The 11,054-nt window shown below is 44.2% G+C and overlaps 1 protein-coding gene across 4 annotated transcripts in view; it reads right to left on the bottom strand.

Moving 5' to 3' along the window:
- LOC127749622 (uncharacterized) overlaps nucleotides 1-2,508 on the bottom strand; it is a 75,140-nt gene extending 72,632 nt beyond the window's left edge. For 2 of the 4 annotated variants that reach the window (XM_052268489.1, XM_052268488.1), the window contains exon 1: nucleotides 2,378-2,508. Coding sequence is in view for 1 of the 4 variants with exons in the window: in XM_052268487.1 (XP_052124447.1) it covers nucleotides 2,270-2,325 (56 nt within the window). In the remaining 3 variants the exon portion in view is untranslated. Of the gene's footprint in view, nucleotides 1-1,441; nucleotides 1,539-2,269 lie in introns of those variants that run through there. The other 2 variants (XM_052268487.1, XM_052268490.1) reach the window with 2 other exon arrangements.
- Between the last annotated feature and the right edge of the window lie 8,546 nt (nucleotides 2,509-11,054).

The raw sequence follows: 11,054 nt of genomic DNA on the forward strand, positions 1-11,054 counted from the left end.
ACACGAGGTCGTTTGCATAAGCCCGCTGGATAGCTTTTTCAAAGCAGAAGGGCGGGCTAAAAAAATAAAAAGCACAATTTTTAGCTCGTTTTGTTTTTCAAACTGGACTTTTGCCATAGTTTTAAAAAAGCTGAACTCTAAAAATTTTACTCGAAAGAGTTCTTTTTCGACGAGTTACCTCATAGTGGACCATTATTTTTTTTCAGCATTTTGGCCCTTCTTCTTTTCCTTTGATAGACCCTTTCACTCACTAGATAAGCCCTTCTAGTGTGTGCGACAAATAGGAAAACACGGCCAAAAGAATGTCTTGAAATCCCAGGAAATTTCTGGGGTTTCATGGTTGGATGGATAGTTCAAGGATTGGCCCTTGAAATCCCAGACTCGGTCTCGAAACCCGTGGCTTCCAAGGGAAATCCTTGGAATTTTCGTCTGGTATTCAAGGGTTTTCCTTAAAGTATCCAGATCGTGCTTCAAGGAAAACCCTTGAATACCAAACAAAAATTCCAAGGATTTTCCTTGGAAGCTACGGGTTTCAAGGCAGAGTCTGGGATTTCAAGGGCCAATCTTGAAATTATCCACCCAACCTTGAAATTCTAGAAATTTCCTGGGATTTCAAGACATTCTTTTTACCGTAAACACAGGCAGATATACAATAGAGGGTAGCGATAAAAAATGATTTGAGATATTAAAGTAACGAATATGTGGATTAAAAGTTGTCTTTTTAGATGTGAAATGCAGTGCAATTTTTTATTATCAGATCAAACAATATTTTCCGATCGCGCAACGAGCTCAAAGTTACGCGTTTATTAGTTGAAAATTTCGGCTATGCATCTGATGTTTTTTGAAAATCTGTTTTCAGAAATGCAATTCACGCCAAAAAAGGCATCCGGTATAGTATCACACTTGATATTGCAACCTATGGTTTAGGCGGTGTAGGCTGCAAAATTTCATGACGTTTGTGCAATTTGATGCAACTTTGGCTAAAATTGATGGCTGGCAGGGACTGAACTATTCACTATAATATCAAGTGTGATACATCAGTGGATGCGTTTTTTTTTGGGCGTAGATTGCATTTCTGAAAACAGATTTTCAAAAAAACATTAGATACGAAGCCTAGATTTTTCATTTTCATTTTTTCATGGTTTTTGACGATTTTTCCCATAAGAGCTAATGCGTAACTGTGAGCTTAATGCGCGATCGGCAAATATTGTCTGATATCAAAATAAAAACTTCCACTGGATCCTACATCGAAAAAGACATCTTTTCCGCATACCCGCCGTTATCTCAAATGCTTTTTTTTTTCGCTTCCCTCTAATATACAAGGTTGACTCGACAGGTCGTTTGCATGAGCACGTTCGGTAGCATTCAAAAAGTAGTAGGGCGTGCTAAAAATTCGCAAAACCCACGTTAATCGCGAAAAACACACTCCAGCCCAACTCACTTCGACTCGTAAATTCCCTATAACTCGTTGTATACCTACTATCGGCCACCCATCGAAAATTCCCGAACACAGGGTAAAAACAAAGTCTCAGTTTCTGAGGGAAAACGGAAAACTTTGAAACTTTGAGGGCCCTCCATGTTTGAGGAAAACGCCTAAGATTTTACCTCAAATTTTAAGGAACCCCCTCAAAATATAGGGGAAAAGGGAAAATCCCTTATTTTTTGAGGAGACCTCAAAGTCTAAGGAGCCTTCCTCAAACCAAGGGAGTTTCCCCTTTCCCTCAAAAAATCTAAATCAAGAATCTATCTTGAAAGCAGATGATACAAATTTAAGAATATGTCTGTTTTCACATTTTCTCCCGAATTTAGCTGTCATTTGTTTCTGGTTTCTTGTTATTTGCAATTTCAGCGAACAAGCGGCGTTGAAAAGCGCGGGCACAGGGGCCGGCGTTGGATAGTATTGTTGTGCAGGGAGAGGGATAGGGAGCCTAGTATTGTTGAGCAGGGTAAGGGTAGGGGCCTGAAGCGACACTCACTCAGGCACCCACCCGGACACGGTTCCGCCAGCGCTAAATAAATTGTTTTCTGGTCTCCGCTTGATTCTCTTGCCGATTCGAGAGTAAAAGCTAGCTGACACCTTAAAACTTATCTATTCTTTACGTTTAGTCAAAAGGTCTTTAAGGTATCATCTGCTAAAAAGAGACATTGTCTGTACCGTGTGCACCTCGCGCAACAAATTCTCATCCTGCTTACTGCTGTACCGGGCGCGGGGAGCGGTGGAGGTGGAGGAAGGCGGGTGGTTGCCTCCCGCCACCTCCACCGCTCCAACCTCTCCCGCCGCGCCTGCACACCAGTGAGTAGGCAACCCATCGAGCTGCCGCGCATTCTCTCGGACGGACACCCGGTAGCTGCTCTGAGGCTACAGCAGCTGTATTACTTTCTAACTAGCAGGCGGGATGATCAGTGAGCGAGCAGTATCTCGTGGCTCTCTGAAAGAATCGTTGTGGCTGGAAGGCTTCTGCTAAGCTCGCGCCGCTCCAGTGCAGTGCGGCTGCAGTGCAGCGCGCCTGCGGGGCGGAGCGAGTGCGGCGCAGACACGCACTGGCGCCACTCAAACATTTACGACACGCCCTCTTGCGGCATAGCCAATGACCAGGCTTCGTGCGTTATGCACGGTGGCGCAAGCGGCACGCATACGCATGTTGACTTTTCGACGCAGAGATGTGCGCCTCGCGCGCAGCGCAACCTCTCAGCAGAGGCAGACCGCCTTTGACTTGAGGTACGCTGGCTGTCCTACCTCACTTGCCAATTCGGACAAGCGGTGTAACGCCACTGTCAGCACTGCCTCTGTCAGTCTCCCTGGCGTGCAGCTCATCTCATGCACACTGTGGAAAAAAAAAAAAAAAAAAAAAAATCGCGGAGGGAACGAAAACGTACACTTTTGCATATTTGTTTACCTCTGCATAAATGTAAGGCTGGCTTACACAGTTAAAGTCTTACGAAGCAAAATGCCAAATGCTTCGTACCTACGAAGGATTTTCTCCCTACGAAGCGTCCAAATCCTTCGTATTACAAAGAATTTTGCATTTTTCTTCGTAAGACTTTAACAGTGATTGTATACTTGCCTTCCTTCAAGGTATTTTTAAAGTTTGTTCCCTTCCTGGTTTCTGTGTACATATTTCCATGTTTTCTTGTCTCTTCTTTCTACTTAGTTTCCAAAGTGCATTGTATTTTGGTCACTACTTTTCACACGTGAGAATCTCTCTGCCGTGGAGGGGAATCTGGAATACGTGTCTCTGTGGCCTTTAGTTGATCTGTATCGGCCGTCTGGTACATCGGAAGTTCCCAAAATGAAGTTGAGGAGTAAGTTTTTAGTACAAGTTACATTCCTACGATGACTGTAGGAAGAAACTGCAGTGACAGATGATTAAAAGGTCATGGTGGTAAGTGACTTATCCCCTTATTCCGCTTATTTAGGTAGATCTAGGTAATCTCTTTCGTAGTATTAATTGCCTGATCATGTAAATCTGAAAGGGCTGTAGGTTTAGTGACGTGGTGTGTTAATCTTTTGGTAAGTAGACCAGAAACATGTTTCGTTGCATGTTCTGTCTATTAGGTAGATTTTGAGATCGTCAAGACATGTTGTGAGGGAGTGTGTCCGAATTCTCAAATGTGCCGACATTTTTCGATTTGTGTCGGCCGAAATTTTCATGGGGAGGGAAAAATATGGGCCGTCGCAAGCCGCTCCGCTTTCGACACCGACCGACAAACATTCACTTTCGTTTTCACCTTACCAGTAAAGCAACTATTATTTTATAGCAAAGCTAAAGTAAAGTGTTTGATAAACCTAATCTGATCACTTGTGTTCAGTCATAAGACGTCATTAAAAAAACAAGCTAGGCCCACTCGGGCCTAGCTTGGCATGCCGGCGGCGTTTGGGACGGGCGAAATCTTTTATTTTGTATCGTAAGGCGTCATCGGAAAACGGGCCTTTGGCACGTTTGAGCGAGGTCGGTTGAGACCACTGTTTTGCCCGGAATATCTTTGCTGTCCACTTTGTAGATAACATTTAACATCTGAAGATTATCTCAGTACGCTAGACTGTGTATGTTCAGTAGTTTCTAGAAGATTTGAAATTTTTGTCAAACTCGTTTGATTTTATTGACGTTCCAATAACACCCTACTCATGAAAGATTGTATTAGACTACACACCGAGCTGAAATTAATATACTGGCTGGCATGTTCAAAATGACTCCGAGCTTGTCCGGCATGATTCCGGTTTAACAAGTAATAAAATGAATGCAGCTTGTGAATTACAACAAAACAACAAAAGATAATAATTAGTTTTGAATATGGAAGTGAAGACAGTTCATTGTGGATGTGCCACCATAAAAAAGGCCACTCTTTTCCCCCTTTTTTTGTCGACTTTTGTACCGATGGCACTACTAAGATAAGGGTGTAATTGTGTGAAAGTACCCTTAAAAGGGCTTATATCAAAATGCCCAATCAGAAATGTTGTTTTGAGGCCGGAATTTAAAAAGAAACTGACGTGAAGCAACTTCTACTTTATCCTGCTGCTCCTGGTTAAGGCCGTTACCTAACATAATTTGACAGCTGATGGAAAATGGTTAACATCAGAACCTACATTTATGTTAAAACAGAGAATCTATACTGTTGATGAAATGATCATGATCGAATAGTAAGGGTTTTCTGACTTTACAAGTATTGTTACTACGAGCAAGGAAAAATGTAATTTATGTACCAAAATAGACTTACTTCCTCATCACGGTTTTTGGCCGTTCTAGCTCGGCAGAAACTTGAAGGTACTTCCTCTTGTAGTACCGGCTTGAACCTTTTATTATTACACTTATTTTTACTTACAAACACAATTAGATAAAGATTCACGCTGCCAGAAACACACACACACACTACAACGCGGCAAACGCGCGCTCAGCTCAGGTCCAGTGTTTTCACCTATCGCGTAATTTCTTATCGTTGTTGCTGTTTTGGTCCAGCGGTCATTAACCCAAAAGAGCGACCCCAAACAACCACAACAGCATCTTTGCTACCTGCCTTAAAAGTGACTGAAAAGTGACTAAGTAACTAAAAGTGAAAGAATGATGCCTCTAAACTCTTGTTCACATTCGACCAAAGCTGCGTGAGTACAAGTATAATTATAGTCCATTTACTTTCATTCTCAGAAGGTTTTTTATCTTGATTTCTTTGGGGTACACTTCTAATAACAATAACACATTAATTTTTGTTTACAGTGTTGTTTCCTACATGAATAAAATGCAAAGGAAAATGGAATCTATAGATTCTATAGATATCTATATATAGTAGCATTTATTTTATTTCTCCTAAAAAAGGACAAATTTCAAGAGGCCAGAGAGCATGCGCACATTGAAGTTAAATTACTTCTCGAGCTATTAAACATGTCTCGAAGAAAATTCCATCAGGTCCGTATCCAAACAAAAGTGGAAGAGTCGCGGAGATACACCCCGAATTCTGGTACGGCGGATTTGCAGGAGCAACTCCAATCCCCGTGAGTATATAAATGCGCTGGGGAATGTGTCACACCCGAGGGATGAATGGCTCCCCTGTTAGGTGCTCACTCCAAATTTTGTCCAATTCAAACAAATTCAATTTAATTCAAAATAATTCAGCAGTTATTCAAAAACAATTCAATCAATTTGGTACAATTCAAGCTAATTTACATTCAATTCAATTCAATTCGTGAAATTTGTGCACCTAATTCAGGAGTTATTCAATCCTAGGTCACACCATACTCACCTAAAGGGAACAAAAGTGACTCATTACTCTGACTTATTTGTTTGTGACTTGCAGGTTGAATTTGTGCAAAGAGAGAAGAAAATTTGATGGAGAGAAGGTTATTGAAATATGAAGTTCTAACAGTCAGACCCTGGTGTCCATTGTTGAGTGGGTTGCATCTTCTTCCCTAGAAGATGTTTTCCATCTGATAAGCGAATTCAACGCTACCCATGCCAGGAGGCAGAGGCTGCAAAATTCTTAATTATACTAGTCATAACATTTGGTTTGACATTTCCAATGAAGTTTACTTAAATACATTTTTATATTGTGTAACTTTTTAAGTTTTAACTTTAAAGAGAACTAGAGCGACTGAACCTATTTCGGATCAGCCCCTAAGGCGGGTCAATAAGACCTACACTACACACGCTCCCTCGCTAAAATGTATGGGTTTTAATTTTTTTGGTTAAAAGGTTTGTCGTTTTCTACCAGAAAATATCGTCGCTTCGCCCTATTGCGACCCGCGCGGCCGAGTTGAACATAAACATTTGTCGTTTAGGAGATGTGCCAGCAGTCAAAGTTCTCAGTGTGCGCGCGGGCCGGCGTGAAGTGAAGGTATCGCAGCCGCAGACTCGAACACCACGACCGCGACCCACTATACGTGCTTCTGCCGGCGGCTACCCCAGTCCACCTACGTGATGCACTTCTTGACCGTGACGGCGGCGGGCAAGAACTCGGGCCTTTGCCTGTGGTTGGCCGGTAACATTCAGCAGCCAGAGGAGCCACAGGCTGGGCATCGCCACGCGCCTCGCTACGCGCAGAGTCTCGAACTCAAAAATGTACCATCCACGTTACACATCTCCCCTAAACATCTACCACCAGAGCGTCGACAGCCGTGCTGATGTAGGTCCGACCCCGTCCACCCGTGCTGCCTCGCCTCGATGACCACCTTCAGGATCCATGCGCCGCGCGCCCTCGTCACTTTGGTGTCCGGCGGCGGTGGCGGCACGTGCCACGCGGGCAGGCTGCTGCTCGGGCACCCGCACCACCTGCATACAAGGTAGCGCACACGCACGTTAAAACCGTGTGAAGCTGAGCTAAATGTGCGTCTACCTTGGCCTGCGGCGCGCTGAACTTAGAAGGTAGATGTGCGCCAGACCACGTCTCGCGTAACAGGCTTCGCGATATCTCACGAATCACTGTTACGCTGCGACGCGCCTGGCGTACATGTACCTTGCTTGCCTGCGGCGCTGAAACCCAAGTCGGGTAGTGCAAAAATGTACACAAGGGTACGGGCCTCCGGCCCATCAGCGGGCCTTCACTTTGGCTAAGCATGCAGGGTTGTATATTTTTTCGCTTATTTTCGTCAAAAATCCCCTCTAGCGCCTCAAGAAGCTAGAGCAAAACGGACAAAATTTTCGTCTGCAGGGCTCTACTTTGTCGAGTTACCCCTAGGACACCATAAAAAGAAATGTTTTCAAAAAACGTCATTTTTCTGACCCGTTGTTTTTGATTTTTAAAGAATCTAATTTTTGAGCTAGAATGCTCACCTCCGAATTCGATCTGTCATTTTATAGCACAAAACGACCCTGCAAATCCCAGGTCGCTAGCTCAATTTGTTCCCGAGTTATCGTGATGACAGACAGACACACAGACGCGAAACTTTTTGATCATCACTGGAGTAATAGGCTTCGTGGAGTAATAGGCTTCGTTAATCGCTCAGCCAACTAGGTAGATGTACGCCAGACCACGTCTCGCGTAACAGGCTTCGCGATGTCTCACGAAACACTGTTACGCTGCGACGCGCCTGGCATACATCTACCTAGGCCTGCGGCGCTGACACCCAAGTCGGGCAAGGGGCACAGTCGTAAATAGGTGTTCGGCCCCAAAAGTCACTAATCATTATCGAACAGCAGAAGTTTCATGTCCCTAATTTTAGAGTAACTAGCTATGTGTAAGCCAGACCACGTCTCACGTAACAGGCTTCGCGATATCTCACGAAACACTGCTGCGCTGACACCCGACACAAGGTTGGTCCTATATCCGAGGCTTAACAAGCGCACTATTAAAGGTCCTTTTCGTTTATAAAATAAATGGTGGGAAATCGCAGATATTACAGGGATGGTGAGATATTTTGCGGATTTTGAGGGTTGGTTTTTGTAAAGATTGTTTCGGGGAATAGGGTATTCCGGATCTCTTGTCTGGCAGTTCTTGGCTTTCACAACTAACCGCCGAAGAGGACCTGCCTCGACGTCTGTGCTGGACCTAAAACAACCATTCGCGTCGACATTTCTGACAAAACCTGCCGCACGAGATGGGGGTAGAAGGTCCTCTTCCAAACGTCGAACAGACCGCCCTGTAGGCAGTCGATTGTGGCACCAAGTTGAACTCCGCTCAGTTAAGCGAATCTGTCGCCGATCTTGCAATTCGTCAGAGATGTGAGACGGTGCGGTCGTACGGGTTTGCCTCTTCTTTTCCGAAACGCTCACTACCTCGGGAGACAGATTTCGGGTCCCCCAAAACTGTCGCCTTGGAGCCGGTTCAACTTCTTGGACTGATGACTCACTGCCATCAGGAAGACGCACGTTTTCAAGAGATTCCAGATATTCTTCAATCTTCTGGTAGAGATCGTTGCCTTCATTTCCACCATCACTGGCAGCGTCGTCTTGACTGTCTCCATCAACAAGCTCCCTACATAAGTCCAGATATTCTTCAATCTCCTGGTATAGATCGTTGCCTTCATATCCACCATTACTGGCAGCGTCGTCTTGACTGTCTCCATTAACAAGCTCCGTGCAGAAGTCCAGATATTCTTCAATCTCCTGGTAGAGATTGTTGTCTTCATTCCCACCATTACTGGCAGCGTCGTCTTGACTGTCTCCATCAACGAGCTTCCTACAGAAGTTTTCGTAAAAAAAAACGTTAGCATCCATGGCGAACAAGTTGACAGAGCAGCCAACACAATGATAGTGAGATCAGAAAACGAACAGCCTTATATACTAGGTAGATGTACGCCAGACCACGTCTCGTGTGACAGGCTTCGCGATATCTCACGAAACACTGTTGCGCTGCGACGCGCCTGGCATACATCTACCTAGGCCTGCGGCGCAGACACCCGAGTCGGGTAGCGCAAACATGTACACAAAGATACGGGCCTCCGGCCCGTCAACTTCCCGTCACTTCGACTAGGCATGCAGGGTTGTACATTTTTTCGCTCCTTTTCATCAAAAACTCCCCGTGGCCCCTAAACGGTTAAAGGTAGAGCCAAAGGTAGAGGCCAGAGGGCTCTATTTTAATGAGTTACCCCTTAGGAAACAGTTAAACTAGCTATATGTACGCTAGACCACGTCTGGCGTAACAGGCTTCGCGATATCTCACGAAACACTGTTGCGCTGCGACGCGCCTGGCGCACATATAGCTAGGCCTGCGGCGCTGACACCCGAGACGAATAGGGTGTTCCAGGCTATCTAAAACGGTAGTGAAAAAGAACAAACTCACTGATTTCTCTTTTTCCGTCCGCTCAGTATGAGAAACTTCCATGGTAGTTTGGTCCGATCCTAACCTCTCAAATATGGAGGGGAGCTCGGAACTGATCTGACAGTTTCTCATACCTGAAAGGCGGCGGTGGCACGTGATTAGCTCGACCAATCAGAGTCCTTACGGTAACAGAAAGGTCAGTGAGTTTGTTCTTTTCCTACTTCCGTTTTAGATAGCCTGGAACACCCTATTACGGAGAAGGTATAGGGGACAAGGGCCTTTCGAGCCCAAAATTTGACATTGTCAAACTATTTGTCGGGGTCTTATTACTCCAAAATAAGGGAGATTAAACTTTTACTGTTCGGTAACGGTTTTCATTAAAAGTTCGAATTTTGTCAGATTGTTATGTAAAAATCTACGTTTTAGAGATACTAGATAATCTAGGGACCCTTAAGCCCAAAAGAGGGTGTGGTTCGACCCGTAATATGTGGTTTCAGTATAACTCCCTTTACAATAGGGTGTTCCAGGCTACCTTAAACGGAAGTAGGAAAAGAACAAACTCACTGACCTTTCTGGCTCTGAATGGTCGAGCTAATCACGTGCCTCCGCGGCCTTTCAGGTATGAGAAACTGTCAGATCAGTTTCGAGCTCCCCTTCATATTTGAGGGGTTAGGACCGGCCTAACTACCATGGTAGTTTCTCATACTGGGCGGAAGGAAACAGATAAATCAGTGAGTTTGTTCTTTTACACTTCCGTTTTAGATAGCCTGGAACACCCTATTCTCTGACATGAAGCCTTTTTTACGATTTAATGGACCATTTTGTCTTTTTCACGTTTTTTTCGCCAAGAAATGCCACATAGCGTCGAAACGGTTCAAGATAGAGCAAAACGGACGAAATTTTCGCCCAAGGGGTCCTACTTTCACGAGTTGCCCTTTAAGAGACCATAAACAAATATTTGAAAAATAATAATAGTTTGTTACCTGTGGTTATTGAATTTTAAAATAGTCAATTTTTGAGCTAGAGTGCTCATCTTCGAACTCGATCTGACTTTTTATGATACAAAACGACCCTGAAATTCCCAGATCGCTCTCAATTCTTTCTCGAGTTATCGTGCGGACAGACAGACAAACAGACAGACAGACAAACAAACAGAATGAAACTTTTCTGGTCAGTGGAGTTATGGGCTTCGCTCATCGCTCAGCCAAAAATATTGTTTAAAATCGTCATTTTGGGGACCTGTGGCTTTTGATTTTTTTTAAAACCAATCTTTGAGCAAGAATGCCCTTCTTCGAACTTTATGTGTCTTTTTATGACACAAAACGACCCTGAAATCCCAGGTCGCTAGCTCAATTTGTTCTCGAGTTATCGTGATGACAGACAGACACACAGACGCGAAACTTTGTGATTATCACTGGAGTAATAGGCTTCGTGGAGTAATAGGCTTCGCTAATCGCTCAGACAAAAAGGCATATTGAGTTCGAAGATGAGCCTCGTACCTCAAAAACTAGCTATATGTACGCCAGACCACGTCTCGCGTAACAGGCTTCGCGATATATCATGAAACACTGTTACGCTGCGACGCGCCTGGCACACATATAGCTAGGCCTGCGGCGCTGACACCCCAGACGAGTTAAATTTTACGATTAAATAAACCATTTTGTCGTTTTCACATTATTTTCGCCAAGAAATGCTCCCTAGCACCCAAACGGTGCAAGATAGACCAAAACGAACAAAATTTTCGCCCAAAGGGTTCTACGTTCACGAGTTACCCCTTCGAAGCCCTTAAAAAAATAATTGAAAAAAATAAATATTTTGCAACCTGTGGTTTTTGATTTTTTAAAAAGCCAAATTTTGAGCTAGAATGC

This window comes from Frankliniella occidentalis, unplaced genomic scaffold (genome assembly GCF_000697945.3).
Source record: "Frankliniella occidentalis isolate FOCC.00 unplaced genomic scaffold, Focc_3.1 Scaffold70, whole genome shotgun sequence".
Lineage (NCBI taxonomy): Eukaryota > Metazoa > Arthropoda > Insecta > Thysanoptera > Thripidae > Frankliniella > Frankliniella occidentalis.